Raw genomic sequence first — 22,234 nt, 5'->3', positions numbered from 1 at the left:
TGGAGAGAGAAAACATCATCATCGCATTAGTCAAACTACAAGTCAATTATTCTCCCCCAGAAAGCATGTGGAATAAAGTGATTGCCTCTGCTGATTGGTTCATAAATCCTCACCTGCCCCACGTATCCATCGCTGTTACACACCCACACCTCACAGCCACTGTCAGGACAGCTGTGGCTGGGAGAGGCACACGAAAACTGGAGACAAACAATAATGAATGAATGGACATGACTTTTGTACATCTGTAAAGAGTGCCTGTCTACATAAATCATCTATATACACACAGATTATACGTTAATTATTCGCTGCTGCTCCCACCTGCATTCCGCTTCGTGTCTTCATTATAGGAATGGCCTTCAGAAACTCTGGGTCCCACTGGTCCTTATTCATTGCTAAACACAATGACACTGACAATTAGAGCCACTGAAATAAAGTAGCTCTAGGGCTAATGAATCCTAGTCACAATCATTAACGATAATATAACACTCCTATCTAAATTCTAATTATTTAAACACATTTTTGTCTGAAGAAGTCTGAGAAAACTGTATCTAACAAGCTACAGTGCAGTAAATAACGTTTAGCTTTTTCACTGACCCAGCTTCTTCTTGGCGTCTTCAAAGGCCTGTTCAAAGTTGGAGCGAGTGTCGGGGGAGGTAAACTCAAAGACGAAGCTGCTCTCTGCGGAGGCGGTGGTGAACTCCAGCTTTGTGGGAAGAAAGGTCATACTGAAGGCCAGAGACTGCTTCTCTGACAGCTCCCTGTGCACCGACGCCATTAGATCCTTTATTACCTCATCGAGGGACTGAGAGAGGCGGAAACAACAAGAGAAAGACCAAATTCATTAGATGTTTTAACACATCGTAGACAGTAATATTAAACAAAGACAGATAGAAAGAGAGGAGGAGGGAGGGTGAAGACAAAACAAGACATGACAGTGCAGTTAAACATGTGGCTGCTTTTTGCATGTGTGTGTGCTGGTGCACATTACCTGGTGTGGGAAGCTGAGGGTCTCAGAGAGTTTGCTGATCTGACCCAGAGTGCTGAGATCCTCGTCTAATCGACTGATCATCTTTTGGATGCTCTCTTTGTTTGTTGCCTGAGTGGAGCCTGAAGCAAATGTTTTCAATTAAAGCATTTATAAACTAAACTGCATCACAAGAAACTAGAATTACTGCTTTGCCCTTATATGCCTCTGCAAACCAGTCAAGTTGTAGCTACAGTTTACATCCATGCAGCCATGACAGCTGATGATGGATATAAATGTCATCACTTCATCATTGAATTCTATTAGTTTTTGTGTGAAATCTTGACATTATTGGCAAATGGATTCTTGAGTTATGGCCAAAAACAAGTTCTGTGAGGTCACAGTGATGTTTGACCATCAAATTCTAATCAATTCAAGTCCAAGTGGAGGTTTGTGCCAAAATTAAGGAAATTTCCTTGAGGTGTTCCTGAGATTTCACATTCATAAGAATGAAATGGATGTAAGGTCACAGTTACCTTGACCTTTAACCACTAAAATCTATTGATTTTATAGGTGAGTCTGAATGGACGTTAGTGCCAAATTTAGAGAAAATCCCTCAAGGAATTTTTAAGATACTGCTTTCACAAGAATGAGACAGATGAGGTCACAGTGACCCTGACCTTTGACCACCGAAATGAAATCAGTTCATTGCTAAATCGACATGAACGTTTGTGTCAAATTCCTTAAGGTGCTCTTGAGGTATTGTGTTCATGAATGGGACATACCGACGGACGCACAAACTGTAAGCATAATGCCTCTGTCCATGACTATCACCGAAATGGAGGCATAAAAACTGTAATATCTCACTTCAATATTGATGAATCAGGCAAAAGTGTGGCTGCCTGATAGGTAACATTTTAAGAGGACAGCTTTATCTCAAAATGTGTCTTTATTCTTTGTTTTTGCAGACATAAATTGATAAGACATGTCGTTTTGCCGCTAGTGATTCACAGGATTACACAGTCATGAGCCTCATTCATCTCTAGCAAAACTTAAAACCACAGGATGTCAGTTGCCTGTGTGTTTCCTGCCACCAGCAGCAGTGTGTGATCTAAAGATGGAGCCTTACTTTTCACAACCTCCACCTCCTCCAGGGGAAGCTTCCACAGGAACTTATATTTACTGGAAGTATCAATCACACTCGCAGCAGAGTATCTGAGAGGGAGAGAGGAGCAGAAAAAGGGTGGCAAAAGAGAGAAGTGATGGAGAGTTTTGTCAAGCATTGTAGAAAACACAGCCTGAAAACACCAGGGGGCAGTGCAGTTTGGAAACTATCTTAGTGTGTGTGTGTGTGTGTGTGTGTGTGTGTGTGTGTGTGTGTGTGTGTGTGTGTGTGTGTGTGTGTCGCTCACAGGCTCATGGAGCTGCGTCTTAACGAGCCAGACTTCCTCTTGAGAGTGGTGCAGATGATCAGATCACTGAAGAGGAAGAGAGAACGGTCTTTCTTTCCACCAACTGTCTTCTGCAGAGAGAGAAAGGAGAGAGGAAGAGCTCAGAAAGTCTCTGGGTCATCCATATAACCATAAAAGTTTAAATACATAACTATATTCATATAAGGGTTTGCTTAAATCATATCTATTACGTTTACATATTTTACATACCTTGCTATGCTACAAACATTTGTCATATCAAAAAGTACTTCTTACCGCCTCCATGACCATTTCCTGTCTCAAGAACTTCCTCTGGGGGTTCAGAATCTAACATAAACACACATATGCAGAGAGATGTGATCATCACTTCATACCATAACTATAACTCTTGAATAATCTACAACGAAAGCAGCCCTTAAGTTAAAAAGGCAAACGTCAGCTATAAACAGAGGTATATCTTCACAGTATAAAGTATATCTCACATGTTCAACTCCTTCTATGTGTGCCTCGATCTCTTGGATGACCCTCGTCTCCCTCTCTGCCTCCTCAGCGGAGCGACGGCCCTTATTGATCTTCTCAGCCAATCTCTTGATGTCCCTCTGGGCGTCCAGTAAGTATGGGTGGTCCGGGTGATCCTCTGGGGTGTGCTTGAGCAGGTCCTTGAGCAAAACAACACAACTAAATTAATCTCCCTTTACATGACTAAACACAGGATGAAGCTACTTGCAGTACACAGAAAGTTGGCAGTAACGTTTTGAGATAATTCACCTTCACCAGCAGCTCATATCGAGGAATCCTCTGGACCGGTTTAATCATCAGATCACCCAGAGCCTGCTTCTCCTTGTTCTCACGCATGTTTTGCTGAAGGAGGGAAGGAAGATGGAGACAAAGCATGGATGCAAGAGAGGGTGAGAACATTATCTCTAAAGTAAGCTCAGTGTTGCACTTCACAACTCCGCCACAAGATGGTGCAGTGGTTCCACTGTCAAAACCCTGTCTGGCATGAAGCTCTCAGTGGTTGAAAACTGAGAATAGGACGAGGACATGACAGGTTTCTGTGGTGCCTGATTACATTTTTGCATCAGAGCTCTTGTTTGTGCAGCCAACTGGTGCTGTTTTCCCCATACATTTATATCTGGCGGCACACCGCAGCTTCGGAGTGGTCTACCAAATTTAACAGGACATATTGCTAAAATACCTCTGGGTTTGTAAGTCGGATTAACTGGTTGAATTGGTTTAAAAAGATGGTTTGTAGAAGATTTCGCAGGCAATAATTTGTCCTTAGTTGCAGTTCCAGCAAAAAGAGTGACCAGAGAGATGAGGCTAGATTTACTGAGCGAGAAAATCAATTTCAGTGGTTTCTGGCATTGTGAGAACATTTTGGATCCTCCAGATCTCCTGAGTAGACAACAATCCCTCACAACAATCTGATATAGAAATGAGAATATTAGAATTTTAAGCCTGAATTTTAATGACAGGTAGATGCTATCCACTTTGATCAAGAGTGTTAAATCTTTTTAGAAACAATCATGACTTAACACACAACTCTCAATTCATCAACTGTATCCTGAAGTCCTGTAGCTGTAGGGCAAGAACAATCAAGTGTCTCTTTCAAGTACAAAAACCTCACGGGAATACCGGCATGGACAAACAGCAGGAACAAGACAGGAAGCACACACGCACATTAACATATACACAAACCTTACATTGACAAAGTACTGTTCAGGCTCTAAAAGCTCTTTCCTCCAGACTAGGGACATTTTTCTCAACCTGTTTCTACTTTTCCAAAGAAACACATAAGAGCAGCTGCTAAGACAAAACAGGACATCCTGTGACTCAGTCCAACACTCACCTCCAGAAACTTGTGAAACGCTGGCTTGGCCTCCTTGGCAATCCTCACAGCATCTTTGGCGTTGAGAAAGTTGTCGATGTACGCGGAATACATATTAGCAAGAGCCTCTTTGGAGAACTGGGGAAAAGAGGGAGAAGAAGAAGAAGAAGACATATAAGTTACCATGTTCTGACTTTTTAATGACACCAGCATGTTCAACATTAAGCTGATGACATACTTTTTTGTAGCAAGTAGAGATCAGTGCAGTTTTATTTCGCCCATAGTTCAAACCACAGCTCAGTTAGTAAAACAAAGGTCATCACTGTGGAATAATGCCTTTATTTAATTTTGAGAGATATTTTAAGTAAAGAAGAACATTGACAGAAAATAGAGGGCAGTAGCTCAGTCTGTGGGGACTTGGCTTGGGAACAGGAAGGTTGCCAATCTAAGTCCCTGTAGAGACCAAGTTTGGAGTGCGGACTGGCCGCTAGAGAGTTCCCTCCTGGACACTGCCAAGGTACCTGTGAGCAAGACACCGAACACATTAGCTGCTCCAGGGCAACCTCCCTGGTTTAATGTGTGAGATGTGTATAAAAGAGGTATACATGAAGACGTATATTTCAACTGTCAATCGCCGACTGTGTGTGTGGATTGAAAAATATAGAAAATTGAATAAATCAACCACTGTTGATTGAACAAAATCATCATGCTACGATTTGGATATTCTTTCACTTTTTTTTTTTACTTTACATGGATAATCAAAAAAACACAACAAAAAACAACTATTTAAAAAAAATAGTAAAATAGTTGGCAGGCCACAAAAGCCCTTGACCCGACTCTTTAGAGAGGGGACAAGGAAGAAAGCGAGGAGAATCTTGGCAGATAGTTCCCATCCTCTCTTCAGCCAATTTGAGCTCTTGAGCTCCGGGAGGCGCTATAGAGTCCCTCTGGCAACTACAAATGTATTTAAGAAGTCCTTCATCCCAAGTGCACTCAGTATCCTTATCTCAATAAAGTGACTGATGAGTTTTAAACCACAGACAGACGACAAGCTGATGTAATGTGTTTTGCAATAACTTCATGTGACTATTTGTCTGCTTTTTACAATGTTGTCTTTTGTGTTTGCTGAGCCACAGACAAATTTCTACCCATAGTGGACAATAAAGATATATTCTACTCTATTATAGTCTACACTGTAGGATACACACTTACAGCTAATTGTAGGGGCTCAACAGCTAACGTTCAGTATATGTTGTGTTTATCACAGTGCAATTAAATCCTAATATCAGCAGAAGAGGGCTTTAATCAGACAGATCATCAGCGACGCCTTGGTGTAAGTGGGTTTTCGCTTTGTCCTGCGTTAGAACAGAATAGATTTTACACTCCTTCAAACACACACGGGTGATTCACCCTGACCTGATTTCTTTTCTCAGGGCAGGGGACAGAGAGCGACTGAAAGCTAAAAAATAAAAACAGGCATAAATAAAGTGGAGGTACAAACAGATAGAGAGTGTTAACAGACATAAGGCACAATGTGTATTGAACGTCGGAGAGTAATTGGCTTTCTACCCTTTCATAAAACAACCTGACCCTGCGTTTCTCCTTTCTCATCCATCTCCCAGTGTCCTGTCCTCTCAGTCTTGGAGGAACAGTAAGAGGACAGAGAAATAACATCTAAGGACAAAGTGAGGATTAGTCACAACGAGGAGCAGTCTTTCCCGATTTAGTACAAAAGATGAAACTTAATGTTCTTTTCCAGCAGCTCTTAAATATATTATTGACTGGTCTGCTCTTAACTTTAATTAAGAAAGTGTCAAAGCTTTTTACCTTCAAGGGGAAGATTATTTTACAGTAGCTGCTACTAGGCAACCCAAAAATAATGTAGGTAAGTTAATACATTGTTTTATCTTATACTTTTTAAACCTTTGATGTTTGCACTCTGAACAATGTCAAGGAAATACTGTATTTTAGGGTGCAATGTTGTTGGGTGTCTATGATATATTGGACCTTGACAGTTTTTAGTTGCTGAAACATGCAAATCTATTTTTAGTGTCATTTATCTTTAATGTATTTTTCAATCATATTGTTTAATTTAAAAAAAGTTTTTGTTAAGGCAAGGTAAGGTAAAACTTTGGGGGGGGGGGACTTGGGGATACAGACAGTAGTCAAGAGTACAACAAAACAGACAGAATCCAGTAACACACACTGTCAGGGGTAAATCATGGACATTAGTGGTCACTGCTGGTTAAGGTAGAGGATAGCAGATGGGACAAAGGACGATCTGTAACGCTTAGTGCTACATTTAGGGAGGCAAAACCTCCACCATGATGGAAGCTTCTGAAACTCAACATGGAGGGGTTGCTGAGAGCTTTAGAGGTGACCCATGCTGTAGGTTATTAAAAGTAACACTGGTGATCTTGCAGCACAACTTATCTTGTTCTTGTCTTTAAGGCTCAGATTACAAAATCACCAGACAATGTTAAAAGAAAGAACGGACTCAATAAAAGTAATAAAAGCAAACATACTCCTTATTTACCCTGCTCAATAAAAGCAGAGTAAATAAGGCGTATAGTTTTGTTGTTTATGATGTCTTTATCTATGGTTTTAAGGTTTTATTTTCTTATGTAACTCCTGCCATCTGTACTCCATGTTGGTTGATTTGGATGGGGTCACCATAAGTTGCAGGATTTTATGAATGAATAAACTGAACACTCCACGCCTTTTAACATCCATAAAACACCAGTCTGATATGTTGCCAATAAACCAAATCAAATCCAAATTACTTTAACTTTCTAAATGCTATGTATTAACTAGAACAATATACAGTCTGCATCAATGTGTGAAGATCATGTACATATTTTTTAAAGTGCGCAATCCAAATGCATATCAGCAGTCTAAAACTGCTAAACCCTCACAAATAATGCTGCAAAAATATCTCAAACTTGGGCTGCAGACTCTGGATAAAAAACATTATAGTCAAGATATGACACAAAGGTACTTATAAAATACAGTTGGCCTCCTTCAGGGTGCTTGAGGAGATAAAAATAGATTCCATACTGTATATCTATTTAGGAGAGAGGGAAGTGGCTGCTCTTGAAATTATTTTTATAACAGGGCACACAAAGAGCAGAAAGAGAGGAGAGATTTATGATTTTAGTACCGATTCACTGCTGTCCAATACCTCTATTGTAATGTCTTATACACATTTCCCTTTACTGCTGTTAATGAGTCAAAGCTGACACTTCTGACAAAGCATAAATCTGCTGAAACATCTGCCACTATGACAGCACACATCTGAGCAAAATATTCTGCCCCGTGTGAGGCTCGAACTCACGACCTTCAGATTATGAGACTGACGCGCTGCCTACTGCGCCAACGAGGCCTGAAGCAATGTGCAACTGCTGCAGCTTTAAGAGCTGCAGCGGACGGAAAGGGAGGGGGAGTGCTGAGGGAGGTCTGGTGTGAGTGAGCAGTGAGGGATCTGCAGCAGCTTCAGTGAAGCAGAGACAACCCCCTCTCTTATGTTTTTCTACCTCATCTCTTTAAAGGGAAACCCTAAAGTAGCAACATGTAACATTAAACAGTTCATATAATGAATCTGTGAATTTATCTTTGTAGGTGTTAAGTGATATAAAGCTGAGTAATGTTAGTTTTTCTGGTGCAGCAACTTTTCCTCAGCTGTCTTTATCTGCTTAATTCAGTCAGCGTTTTCCAACATTTCCCACATTGTCCTTGTGTGACACTTTGTGTCTCCACTGAGCGTTTGTGAAACGGTTTCATTCAAGCTGTGAGCTGCTGAGAGGGATAACAATAGCATTAACATAGCAAGAGAATGAGGGGTTTTTCCCCACTCGATAAAAAACAAAAGCTGTAGCCACACTGCATTCTGGTCTGTCGGTCTGTCTATGAAGAAACTGGAACATGTGCTTCTTCTATACTTCATCTATGACTTTATTTAGATAAGAAGTTCTTCACTCTTTCATTCTCAAAGACTGAAACCTGACATTTAGCCCGACGCAATGTTCTTCAGAATCTAGGTTGAGAGCCACGCTCGGGTCATGGGAAATTTTAAATGGGTCAACAAGGGGTCACCAGGAAAACAAAATATTAAACTAGTGCTGCCAACTATAGACCGTCTCTTGATAAAAACAGCTTCCCCTCAGTCCTCTCTGCCGTCAGTAATGCCTTTAAAAACATTGTATTCATTCATGCTCTGCAGAAAAAATAAATTAGCTGCAGTGTTGGGGGAACTATATTAAAACTACTACCTACTTTACAATGAAAAGTAACTTAACCACATCTTAACTGCTCTCAAAAACATTTTGCCTGTCAAAGTAAGACTAATTTTTACAAGTAGTTCAGCTACATCCATTGTAAAAAAAAATCTGGTGCTCTTCAAGAACAGGGCAAATAGCCACATAAAGATAAAAACAACACTAGCCAGTTCACTCAGTGTAAAAGTCCATGGTACAGGCAGGCAGTCCAAAAACACATCTGAGTCTCTCTGACTGTAGTTGAAAATCCTTTATTGATTCATGGATAAACCGACACGTTGTGGCTTGAGAGTCTTCATCAGGGTGTAAAATGCACTGGAAACAAGTGTGCAATTTTAAAACTAATGTAGAGGTCATGTGAGGTCTAAATGGTAAAGTGTAGGTGTATTTGGTTTAGGGACTAGGGCAGCCTGAGGATGAGTTTCAAGGTGAGGATAGAGAGCAACGGTTGTGGTGGAACCAGGAAATTCATAATACTTGATTGCAGACACCTTGGTTGCAAATAGGAAGTGATTTTACCCAAATATCAGGTGACCGTCATTAAATGATGAATGTGGCCAACAAGCTGTGACACTGTGTCATATCAAACAGCAAAAAACATGATGAGAATACCATGAATGTGTAGTTTATGAAGTACAAAAACCAAATGACCCAAAGTGCTTAACTACTACAGAAGCTACTGAGATTTGAACGTACTTAACCAGTGCAAATTGTAGTTTAACTAGTAACTGAACTACTTTCCAACACTGTTTATATGTCATGTCTGTACAAGTTGCTTTACTGTTGCACCACAGTGGATCAGCTGAGTTCATGACAAATTCATAGAAAAGTTTTGGAATTAACCTTCAAAATAAAGAAAATCTGTTTTATAATAAAAATTGCAACTGCATTTGAATATTGACACAGTTTTACAGAGCTGAATAACAGTCTGCTATCAGACCTTATTGTGTTTTCTGTCCTTATCTTATCTTGCAGGGATAATAAAGACAAATATACAGTCAAACAGTAAAACTGTGCCAGAGAAGCAAAGTACACTGCATCCTTTGAACACAATGAGTTGAACTTTTAGGTAGGCTAAATATCTGTTCATTAGCTACTGTTGATTCTAGCTTGAGGATGTACCACAAATAATAACACAAGGTTTAGGATACCCCAGGACTTTCTCACACACGACCAGTCTTATTGCTTCAAAAACAGCTGCTATTAAGAGAAGACTGCTACTGTCTCATGCTCACACCCTCCATGTGACATGTCACAAGCTAACAATGCTAGCACCTGCTGAATACATTTCTGCAGCACTAAGAAGAGATCAATCACTATGAAAACTCTACGCTAAAGTAACTGGGTCACAGTTGGCTTTCCACAGTAACATGCTCTCTTAAACTTCATGTAACCAAGAAACCCAGTTTCCATAATCGGTGTTGGGGGCTAGAGAAATCTGATTTCCAGGTTTCTGATTGGCTTTTTTAAATGTACTCATGTGCATGATTAAAGATTTACATCAGGGAAAGGAGAGATCATTACATGTCAGACTAAAACTGCGCCTCTGGAAGTGTAAAACAGTTGGTTTCCATCTCTGAAAATTCGACTAGTAAAATTCAAACCCACAAGAATGAATACATGAATTATTTCTGTTATCATTAAAGAGGAGAGGAAACTCGTCATCTCTACTTACAGATTGGATGAGGAGGTGTCCGACAGTCTGCCTGTCGTGCCATTGGCCGACGCAGCTGGCGACTTGCTCCAGGAAGTGCTCATGGTGCTCCAGGATTTCCGGGATCTGGTAAAACATCTCGTCCACCAGCAGAGGGTCCACTATGGAGCCGCTGTCCGGCTGTTTGAGAGGACGCATGTAGCCCTGAGGGGACAAGACCAGCAGTGAGTTACAGACCATTCTAAATCACTGAAATATGCACAAGGTTTGCTAAAACGTCCTCCAGCTGTGGGGCAATCTGTTGGACAGGTTATTGTTATTGCTCCTTTAATATTGGCTGAAACGATTATTATCAGTGATAATATAATATGATATATTTATAACTTTTTACTTAAGTCTCAAGGTAACTCCGAACAATAGAATCAGCTCTTGTAGATTCAGCAGTAAGGTTTTCAGCAGTGTCCTAACAAGCCCGGGTCTGACACACTACTTCACACACAGTGATCCATTAAAGCTGAGAGAAATGCAGAGATTTAATTCATTGTCTAAAATGGACTGAGGCAGATGTGACCCCGAGGCTACAGAAGCTGTTAAGTCCAGTCAGCTGTGCGCGGCTCGCTGCCTGACTTCATGACACATTTGATGACAAATCTAATCTGCTGGTTAAAACATTTGTATTGAAGAAAGATGGGGAAAAGGATGTGAGATATTGTCAAAGCAGTGGTGATTCAGTTTCCTTCAATTCATTTTTCTTGGAAATAAGAGTCATAAGAGCTCAGCGTCTGCTTGGAAGTGCTAACTTAATCTTGAAGCGTTCAACAAGCTTCTCCTTAGATGACGATGTTGTAGCTCATCTTGAAATCTGCGGTGCAGGTAGGTTGGAAGTTATGTGTGTGTTGTGTTTTCAGTGTCAGCTTGTATCAATTGGTCACTAACCATTTATTGCTGCTCATTAGTGAAGGTATTGTATAGTCGTGTTATTTTCCAGAACACAATGAGGAGCGTGTCAGGTCAAGAAGCTTACGAAGAAAGTGGAAGATGAGCAGTTGCTATCTCTGGACGAGTCGAAAAAAGGTGTCATATACACACACAGCTGACACTTAAGCTGCGTTTCAGTCCCACAATGTTTACATACGATTTATCTGGGTTACATATGAAATCCACATATGTCGCTCATACACACATTAATTAACTTCACCGATCAGCCAAAACATTGAAACCACTGACAGGTGAAGTGAACAACATTGATCATCTTGTCACAGTGCAATGTTCTATTAGGGAAACCTTGGGGCTCTGACATTCCTGTGGTTGCCACCTGACACGCTCCCCCTGCCTAAACACCAGTGCAGACCATGTACATCTATGGGATGTACTGGTACCCCACCTCACAACCCATAGGACTCAAAAGATCTGAAGCTAACGCCCTGGTGCCAGACACCAAAGGACACCCTCCAAAGGTCCTGTGTTCATGCCTTGACAGGTAAGAGCCAATTCCGGTCCAAGGAGCAGCCATCGTGGATCGGGGGTACCTCTGGGGTACCAGAACGGCCCTCAAATGTTTGATCAGGTTGGGATCTGAGGTATTTGGAGGCCAGGTCGACGTCTTGAACTATTTGTCCCATTCCAAAGCAGTTTTTGTTGCGTGACACAGTGCACTGTCCTGCTGGGGGGCACTGCCATCGACAAGTGTTGTTGCCATGAGGGGGTATATTTTGTCTGCAATGATGTTCGGGTGGGTGGAGCATGTCAAGTAGCATCTACATGAATGCCAGGACCAAAGGTTTCACAACAGAACATTGCACTCTAACAAGATGATCAATGTCATTGGCTGCAAATTTGCATTTCCCAGGATAGCGAAGGAATGACCCAACCTACATTCCTTTGATTGGCTACTACTCGTTGCTTTTGTTGGTTGGGTTGTTTAGGTTTAGGCTAAGTGAGTAGGATTGATTAGGGTAAGAATGTCAGGGTAAGGCAATAAGAGGTGGAGACAGGCAGAGTAGGATGGGTCATGCCTACACTATCCTAGGAAACGCAAATTCCAGAGGAGTCACTAGCCCCTTTTACACTGCCAGATTTTCCGCGAATGTTGGGCCGTTTTGCTGGCAAGCTGCGAGCGTTTAGACACACAGAGCCAGATTGGCGAGTTGATCCGAGGTGCCCAATTTTCCGCCTTGTAGGGTAGACATATTGGCGGAACCCTTTTAGTTTAAACAGACCGAGGCGGCCTTCCGCAACGGGAGGGGCTGTTGATGACTTGTGGGAGGAGCTGTTGATGACGCCGCATGTGCGACCCACTGGTGGTGGATAAACAGGAAACAGCTGATAGCAGGAATTAGCACGCAGCTAGTAGCAAGAGGGAAACGCAAACCTGACAGACACTGTAAAGATGAGCAACTAGGGAGACAAAGAACCGCGCTGCCCTTGCAAACGAAGAGGCCATTAACCGTCAGATGACGGGGACGGTGAAGAACGGGCCGACTTACGAGAGAATCGCCGAAGGACCAATCAGCCGCGGCTTCCCTCCCACGTCACTGTTTACGTCACAGGCTGAGCTACATGTTTCGTTACTTGCTCACGCCCCCCATTTCCCCGAAAAAGGTGCATTCTGTATAAACAAAAGTAGGTAGGCGGCATTTTGCCGCACTCCCCGATTTTGTTTTTATACTGCCAATGCTGAAAAAAGACTGATTGGGCTTTCCTGCAAATTTGCACAACTCCTATCTAAAAAGAGCTGGTGATGATCACAGAATGAGTGGGTATGACACTGAGCACCTTTCACAAACATGTAGGCATGTGATCTATTGTTATAAAAACACTGAGAAGTACAGCCCATATTAATTCTTTGTCACACGAGGTATCTGGTCCTTCGTCTGCTGACTAAGCTGTGAAACAAAAACTAAAAAACATTTATTCACAGGAAACTTCCAGAGTCCCCCCAAAAAAAGAAACTGCAAAGAGTCAGATTTCAACTTTGGACCGCGCTGCTGTAGAGCTGTCTCAGCTGAACCACATCTGACACCCTCCTTCAGGGATCTGCACTCTCACTGCAGTCACCGTGGTAACACTTACTTTCCCTGTGTCGCCATGGGAACACAGCGCAGGATTATTCACTTTGTGGCCACACACAGAAATGCATGCATAGAGAGAATTACAGAGAAGTCGGCGTGCGCGAGGGGCGTGCGTACACAATCACACAGATGTTTCACACAGATGTATGCGATCACGCACATACACACTGTTCGCCCCCACACAGCCAGCGGTGACAGGTTATACAACAGGTAGGGAGAGTGAGGAGCGTGTGTGTGTGTGTGTGTGATAGACAAAGAGAAAGACAGAGAGAGCGAAGCAGCTAAGATTTGGGGTAAAGGTTAGTTAGCTGCTTGAAGAGATACGTGTAGGATATAGATGAGTGTGTATGGCTGTGCATGTGTGTGCGTGGGCAGATAATGCTGATGACAGTGAGACGTGATGGGGTTAGCAGATTAGCCTGACAGACTGAATGACTATAAGTGGATTACGTAACACCTTTGTTACCTACATTTGTTATTCACGTCCTCAGCAATCTGTGAATCCACAATAGCATTTGCTTGTGTCTCTGTGTGTGCATGTGTTTGATGGCAACGCATGAATAAGGCAGCATGTGTCCTACAACGAGCAGTACTTTCTTATTAAACCAGAGGTGCAAGAATATCTAAGGTGAACTGTGTGGAGTTGGGTTTTGTGTGTGTTACCTGAATGAGACTGCGTAGTGACTCCACATATGACTGCTCTGTGTCCAAGAGGGTCATCATCACATGTTTCCTCATGTCCTGTAAGAACAGAAGGTCAATCGTTACTGCATTTAGATTTTTCTTCTTCACTTCTAAATGCAATCTATAGTTATAAATCTTTCAGAACATTTTCCTTCGCCGCACATTTCTGCAAACACTCAACAGCACCCAAGCACACAAACACCGACATGCCTGTATCTCAAATATAATTCAATATAATAAAAAATGTTAATGAGTCTTGATATGGACCCACAGTTTGGAATAAAGTAAACTGGAATACCCTTTTTTGTATTACACGTTTTCTGCCATTTCGTTCTTGCTTTAACCGACTTTAACCGTGCAAAGGGTGTGGAAACCTTCCACGTTTACAAGACACAAGGACAGAAATGAAACACTTAACAACACTCCTACAGCTCATATGTCCAGCATGAATACACACGGACTCGACCTTTGTGCCATGCTAAAGGAGGGCGACCTTGTTATGCTCCGTTGGAGTGCTGAACATTGTAAGTTGCAGGGTTAAATAGCTGCAGCCTTGATTCCCTGATTCTGTTGAAAGGGTTATTCACCGATTTTCAACCTGCTTTGCATCAAAACAATGTGGGAAAATTCTCTTCATCTAACCAGTAACTGGATATCTCTCCTCACACCCTGCTGAAACTCCACCATAAACTCCGACATAATTTACATCATCTGGCGCAGTTTCGCTGGCTCTCGGGCTGTTGCTGGAACTACAGGCTGTACTTCTGCATTTTAATATTGCCTCTACCACCCATGCTGCCACCGCAGACACAAAAGATCAAACTTAGCAGTGTGGATCAAATATGCACCACGATTATGTAACTATACTGCATATTTCTCACCTAAAATGTTTTAAGAAACATATTTTAGTGCCGTGTTTAGCTCTAATCGTGAGAGTTTGTGAACAGGAAGTTGGCGTCATACTGTGTCCTGCACAGTAAAAATGGAGGCCGAAAAAATGAGATCACAGTGTAAAACTAAGCATCTCAAATCAAATATAAACCAAGATTCTGCTACTGAGTTGAGCATTTTTCACCACAATTGTTTTTCAAAAACATGTTTTTGCTTACTGTTTCACTATAAGAGAACGAGATCGTTTCTTGCCAGCCAACTGCCATTGTTTCAAACGGACATGTTCGGATTACGTCACCCAACAGCGGGAACGTTTATTGGTCTGGGGCGGCGCAGTGCATTCTGGTAGCTGTAGGTTTCCTCCTTGTTTCCTCTGTTTCTGTAGCACCAATTTCAAAAGTATGTGTGTCTTTCTGCTGGAGAGACGTCTAAGTTTAACTAAAAGGCCATCTTTCCAACGATGAAATACTCCTCTAATAATGTGTCTTACAACTGCTGTATTAGGCAGCATGAAAGCAAAATGGAAAATAACTTAATAACTTAAAAGAGAGTGGATAGATGCGTCAAAAAACCTTGAGGCAGACTCAGACAAACAAGTCAACCTGGATTCGGGCATGTACTGAACATGCACACACGCACACACAAATGCTCTCTTCTATTACAGCCTTTTTTCACTGCAGGAACTTTTCCTGGAACTCAGGAACTCTACGTGTATTTGGACAGGAAGTGACCCTGTTCAGACTGACCCCGAGGCAGTCTCTATTCCTGAGGTATGTCTTTCTTCAAATAAAGACTATAAGAGAGTGGAATGGAGTATGAGCGAGCAGGAGAAACATCACTGAAACATCACTGAAATTGGTTGTATTTTAATTGCTGATGCTACGATGAAAAATTACTTAAAAACACTCAGCGCTTCTTTTGTATTTTGCAGACAGACCTTTTGCCTTTCTGGCATTTTTAATCTCCCACTTCTACCTCTGCATGTGTCCTTTCCAGAGCACAAAGAACATCATGACCACAGTCCTCTCGCTGTATGCAATTCAGTTTTAACACCTTCATCTTCATGAACCTAGAGAAGCAAAGGAAACACAGAGTACTCCTGACTCTGTTCCCTCTGCCTCAAGTTCCTGGAACTGTTTGATTGAAGTGTTAGATCCTAAATGTCAATGTGCTACATCCTAAAAATCATTAGGAGGGAGGCAAAGACACAGAGCTGCAAAGATGTCGCGGTTGTTGCATATTCATAGCCAATACACACACACAAACACACACAGGGACCGGATTAGAGGTCACTGAGGCCAGGAAGTCCACAGAGGCGAAGCATGACTCAGTTGTTCACTCTAACAATGACTCATGATTTATGGATGCAAGTGAATGAGCTGCTCCAACACACAGTGGACAAAAAAAACCCAGACAGAATGACAGCAACGAGACGACAAATTAATATATATAGTTTTTACTACTGCAACAAATAAAGACGTGTTTAGTTCATGTTATATTTTACTTTTCTGCACTGTCAGATGAAGCAAAGCCTTCTCCCAAAAATGTTATGGCGATAATTAAAAGGTTTACGCTCCAAAGGTGCAACTTCATCCCTCTTTTCTGTGATGAAGTCCGTCCTATGACTCGAAACAGACTGTATATGTGACAGAGAGAAAGAGGCGGGAGAATAAAAGGGGAGTATAAGGATCATGGAACAAGTCAGACATATTATCTCAGGGGTCTCAGGGGAGATTCCCAAAATATTCTGGCACCAAACATGACTTATAAATATCAAACGGAGCCACAGACGCAACCCTATGGTGCATACACTCTATGACCACAATGTCTCTCTCTGTCTTTCAAACACACACACACACACACACACACACACACACACACACACAGAGGCCACAAAAACACACAGAGGAGGATTTTTTTCCTTCTCCTGCTTCTCTTTGCCAGCAGCACTGTGCCCTATAAATAACCATAACAATAACTTCCCAGAAAGGCCATGTTTAGTGTTTGGCATCTGAAGGGATCCCAGGGGCACTGTGGGGTACCACCGGAGGGTGAAAGGTGGTGTGTGAATGGCAGAGTGTGTGTGTGTGTGTGTGTGTGTGTGTGTGTGTTGAGAGAGAGAGAGAGAGAGAGAGAGAGAGAGAGAGAGAGAGAGTGCAGGAAAGTGATTGTGAGTGGAAAATCTGTCTTCTGCAATGAGAGGGAAAAGCGTTATTGTTTTGTCTTTTTTTATAGTGAATGTTAGGTTGACATTTACTTGCCTCCAGTGACTCATCTCTTTTGGCAAATAATTTTTCTTAAGCTCAACACTGTTGCTTCACAGAGCAAGGGATTCAGTCCAAGCCTACTCTGCACTGAGATATAAACACAAACACAATGGAGTGGAAGGAATAAATACAGGGCTGAACATGGCTAAAGAGGGAAACATCCATCTATACTCCCCAATTACCCTCCGAATAGGGACACTCGTCTATTCAGAATACATCTCGGTCCAGTCCCCTCATACAGTGAGCAACAGATCTGCCAAAGTGTCCTGAGTCCCAGCTTCTCAAGTGTTGTTTAACTGGACTTTTATCGACAGGAAATCATGATTTAGTTGCTGATCTTTCTGGGTAAATGCCACACCTGCAACTCTAAAAAGACTGACTTGAAACCCAGCTTTCATCTTGCTGTTGAACTCCAAATGTATTAAATAGAAATTAAACTTAATTTATGATGATCACATTGATGAATGTGACTCTCACGCCCTCTTGCTGATGAATCATTATTTTGACGTCAGCCTGACAAAACACAAACAAAATCAAAATCGACTGCTTTCTTTACAGGCAAATAAGCACACAGACGGACGGACAGACAGACAGACACACACACACACACACACACACACACACCCTGTAGGAGTCTGTTCAGTTTATAATGATGGGAACAGGAAGACAGGGGAATAACGCATGAACGTGTGCGACACAATGAAGTAAAACAAGAGGGGAAATGTCCCTGAAGACAGGAATGTTCCTCTGTTCTGAGCTGTGGTCGTCTTTATTAGATTACACACACACACATACACACACACACACACACACACACACACACACACACACACACACCAGAACATGGTGAAATTATGCTAGGAATGCTAGTTTCATTTTGCTAGCAAGGGTTGCCATAGTAACCTCAGCTGAGAGTCAAGACACTCTCAGTCCAGTCTGAGCCGAGCGTCGGACCAGAGAGTTCAACTGGATCCAGTGTAATAAAACAACACTTACATACTGTGAAGGGCCGTCCACACCAATCATAACTAATAACTATAACCATAAATCTATCATTTCATCATTCTAGCTCATGACAGTGGCGAACAACATCTTTGGGATCACTTTGAAAGTGATTTGATGAATGGAAAGACACAAAAGAAACACTGACAGCCAATCACAGTCTGTCTGAATCTACAGGGCATCACATTTTTTACAGAATGTTATTATTTGCTAGTGTGGATGCTCAAATTGTTAAAATTATGCTATAATAGGGCTGCACAATATATTGTTTTTTTTTATCGTTGTCAGGGTCTCAACTTGTGTGATAAACACGTTGCAAAGACTGATACTGCAGTCGGTGCCTTTTGTGTTCAGTTCAGTGTTCAACAAACAACGCTGGAAATAACTTCCTTTATTTTTTTAAGTCAACAAGCAATTTGTTGTATTTTAGCNATGCTATAATAGGGCTGCACAATATATTGTTTTTTTTATCGTTGTCAGGGTCTCAACTTGTGTGATAAACACGTTGCAAAGACTGATACTGCAGAACTTGTGTGATAAACACGTTGCAAAGACTGATACTGCAGTTGGTGCCTTTTGTGTTCAGTTCAGTGTTCAACAAACAACGCTGGAAATAACTTCCTTTATTTTTTTAAGTCAACAAGCAATTTGTTGTATTTTAGCAGTAGAAAGGGGCAGAACTGAGTACACTTTATTATCCCTTTATTGCAAAGTAATATTACGATCTTCAGCAATGTTAGTGCTCATATTGTGCAGCTCTGTGTTATAGTTATCATCTTTGGTCTCAACAGCCCTTAAGTGTGATGCTGTGATGACACAGGATGAGTCACTGTTTGCTGTTTCATTGTTCTCCCCTGTCCAGCTCAGATGGCTGTGCTTGGAGAGCAGCTCCAGCCTGGTCGTGTTATTTTAATTCTTGAAGTCAAACAAGATAATTCATTGCTATTTGTTACAGCTTGGGTCTTACTTTGGTGTCTGCAAGACAGGGCAAGAAATCAGCTGTCAGATGATCAGAGAGACTGTAATCTAGTCAAAATATTGGTTGTTAACATGTCAAAATATTGCCTGATTATCTAAACCACTTTAATTGGAGGTAAAATTTCAAGTGCAGAAGTGAGTGCGCCCAATTCAATGCACAAAAAAGCTGTGTGTGCTAGCAACTGCTGTAAGAACTGTAGGGTAAAGATTAACCAGGAGGTCAGTCTGCAAACTGTGATGGATGTTTACAACTGACAGTTTGGGTAACAGTTTTATTGTTCACTGCAGTTTGTTTCTTTCAAATCAGCTTGGATAACCCAGCAGTTTGTTAAAAACATGTATGATTATCATTATCAGGTGTGTTTTAGTGACATCACTATGATCTCAGATCTTATCAGTCACTTTGGTAAGTACAATTCTACTATAAATGAGAAAGATGATTGATAAAGCTTAAAAAGTAAGGGCTGGGAAGTCATAAACTGGAATTATCTGTAAGAGAAATCTTGAGAGAGGAGGTGGAAGTGAATGAAGCTGACACGGATGTGACTGAAGTGTAACGAGCACAAGCTCAGGTGTAACTAATGACATTAACGATGGCTACATTTCACCTCAGTGTCCCATTTAGCCATAAAACTGAAACAGCTTCATGAAATTCAGTCATTATTAACGTCAGAAATGACACCTGTGCTTTTCTGTGATTTATAGGAAAGCTTTTCAGCGGTGAAAAAAAGGCATCTTCATCCAGATCTGAAGACTGTCAGAGCTTCGGCCCTGACACCTGAACCTGTCTGAAAATTCATCAAGCACAGGGCCGATGAACACTGGCTATGTGAGTGTAGCTCTGCCAAGAAGAGTTCTTCAGGATTAAAAGAGCATCTGCTTCAGTTCCCCTGAGCTGCGTCCAATCATCCTCCACATCAGTGAGGGTCAAGCATCAGAAGATGAAGGACCAAAGCAGAGGGACTGCACGTGGGACAGTTATCTCCACACTGTGCGAGAGACAGGAGATGTGGCCTTGCATTTGTATATTGCTCTCTAGTCCAGTGGTTCCCAGCCACAGTGGTTCCCAGCCACAGGGTCCAGATTTCTCCTTGGTCATTAGTTCAAAGTCCACACAGTTTAATATATTCAGCATCATACTTGCATGTGATCATGACATTGAGCTACTTTGCTGTCTCCGTTAGTTAGACTCACAAGTCAGTCTTTAAACGCTTTGCTTAACTAAAGACTGATGTCTTTCTCCCTGATTTTGTGTTTAGATGGGCGGATACAATTTCAGAGTTTAAAAAAACTCCCTACGTTGCAGAACCAATAGTAAATCCGCAGGGCGGTCCTTCTGTGGCTCGCTGAACTCTTGTGCTCGTAAACATAGTCCGACTAGAAACACGTGTAGCGGTACAAAATGGCTCAAGTCGCTGTAAGTCCTTCATTTCCACAATCTTGTGGACTGAGCGCACGTTTGATAAAACGGAGTTAAATCTCTCGGCATCCATTTTCAAGCTCTCTGTGTGTTTGTTTCCTTGCAGACGAGAAAAGGGGGAGCGCACATTTCCGAGAGGGCGTGTCCTTTTCAAAAATGCAAGATGTGCTGCTTTGTTGCCGGCCGTTTTCGCCGGTGTGTTAAACACACTTTAGAAAGGAGTGTCCCCAGACTATCAGAAGGCGGAGATCTCTGATTGTCTGGTGGCGAGACTACCGTTAGTAGCTGTCTATCAGTCACTCACTCTACAGCAGGAAATGGCACTTCAAAATAAAAGCTCTGTGCCAGAAATTCACTGTGCTTCAAAATAAAGTGTTTTTTACAAACTTGACATATTCACTTGAGTCACTTGCGGTCTACTCAGAATGGACCCACGACCCACTTCTGGACCATGACCCACCAGTTGAGAACCACTGCTTTAGTCTTCCAACCACTCAAAGCACTTTAACACCACATGCCACATTAACACATACACACACATTCTTGAGAAACTACCAAACAAGGTGCCTCCGTAAATATTCATTCACACTCTTGTGGGACTCTCGGCTCTCAATTTGGGGTTCAGCTATCTTGCCCACGGACACCTTGACATGCAAAATGGAGGAGCAAGAGATCAAATAGCTCATCTTCCGATTAGTGGATGACCTGCTCTACTTCCTGAGCCACAGCCGTGTAAAGTAGGGAAAGAATGCCACAAAAAATGGATTGGTAAAATTCTGTTTTGCTTACGTATGATAAAGAAAATGCACTGGCCTGAGGTATTGGAGTAGTCATACTTAGCTCGAGGGTCGCAGGTCAAATAGGTTGCCAGGCCGAGTGACCCCTTTATAATTCAAAATGAAAATAAATGGACTCAAACCAAATTTTGTTTTGCATTTAAAATGTAAATTAAGTGCCAGTGCATAAAAAAAAAGCCCCAAAATAGTGCCTGGGGGAATTCCAAGGACCCCTCATACTTCGTACACCCCTACTTACACCTGACCTGAACGACTGATTAATTTATCACACATACTAAAATTATTAATGTTTGTTTGTCAGCTCTCTAAGGTCCCTGGCCTCCTGTCATTTTGCAGAAATAGCCTCCAGGCAAAGCATCCCAAAGTTAGAGAAACACCTAAACATACACTCCTACTGAATTATCTGACTTTTTTTGGGAACTGCATCCTGGTATGGTATCACTCTTAATTGCATAAATTTGGTTTCAGTTCATTTTGGATAACTAATAAAACATAATGCATGCTGTTGCTTAAATATCTTCACAATTAAAGCTTGAATAACTAATATCTTCTGTAGTATCGCCTAAATTAAATATCCTTCATAACTTTAAGGAGTCGCCTATCTGAAATCTTGACATCACAGCTCCGAATTCTTTTTGTAATCAGATAACTTTGATCTATAAAACAGCCCAGATCTCTGGAATGATGTGGCCTGAAGATCAAGAATGTGTTTGTGTAATTTAATCAGCCCAAAACAGCCCAAGCTAACATGTGTTTAGAGAGACAGGTCTGTACAACACAGCCTGTTCTCTTGAGACGGAATTCACACCGTGCCACAAGGAGCACAAGCATGTTATAATATGTTGAGTATCTCAAACGTGAGTTGATAGTCAGGGTTGTAGCCCGTGGCCAGGCAATAAATATGATAGGACGGATGGCCCACAGGATTCAGCCCGTCATTTATTAACACTGTGATGAAACCCTCGAGGGTG

General features: G+C 41.8%; 1 protein-coding gene and 1 non-coding gene across 3 annotated transcripts in view; both read right to left on the bottom strand.

Annotated features, from left to right (window-relative positions):
- The window catches only part of LOC126409028 (rho guanine nucleotide exchange factor 17-like), an 83,763-nt gene that overhangs the window by 7,413 nt on the left and 54,116 nt on the right, over positions 1 to 22,234 (bottom strand). For both annotated transcript variants that reach the window (XR_007571992.1, XM_050074898.1), the window contains exons 2-13: positions 13,888 to 13,965; positions 10,175 to 10,357; positions 4,247 to 4,363; positions 3,163 to 3,255; positions 2,877 to 3,053; positions 2,671 to 2,721; positions 2,377 to 2,486; positions 2,094 to 2,179; positions 989 to 1,107; positions 595 to 802; positions 319 to 392; positions 114 to 197 (exon numbers count right to left, since the gene is read on the bottom strand). Coding sequence is in view for 1 of the 2 variants with exons in the window: in XM_050074898.1 (XP_049930855.1) it covers positions 114 to 197; positions 319 to 392; positions 595 to 802; positions 989 to 1,107; positions 2,094 to 2,179; positions 2,377 to 2,486; positions 2,671 to 2,721; positions 2,877 to 3,053; positions 3,163 to 3,255; positions 4,247 to 4,363; positions 10,175 to 10,357; positions 13,888 to 13,965 (1,380 nt within the window). In the remaining variant the exon portion in view is untranslated. The remainder of the gene's footprint in view (positions 1 to 113; positions 198 to 318; positions 393 to 594; positions 803 to 988; positions 1,108 to 2,093; positions 2,180 to 2,376; positions 2,487 to 2,670; positions 2,722 to 2,876; positions 3,054 to 3,162; positions 3,256 to 4,246; positions 4,364 to 10,174; positions 10,358 to 13,887; positions 13,966 to 22,234) is intronic.
- Positions 7,535 to 7,607, bottom strand: trnam-cau (transfer RNA methionine (anticodon CAU)). The gene has a single exon. It is a non-coding gene; the product is annotated as a tRNA-Met (tRNA).

Source organism: Epinephelus moara, chromosome 2 (assembly GCF_006386435.1).
Source record: "Epinephelus moara isolate mb chromosome 2, YSFRI_EMoa_1.0, whole genome shotgun sequence".
NCBI classification, from domain to species: Eukaryota; Metazoa; Chordata; class Actinopteri; order Perciformes; family Serranidae; genus Epinephelus; species Epinephelus moara.
The sequence above is the reverse complement of the archived record's forward strand: the minus strand, read 5'-3'. Positions and strand labels throughout refer to the sequence as shown.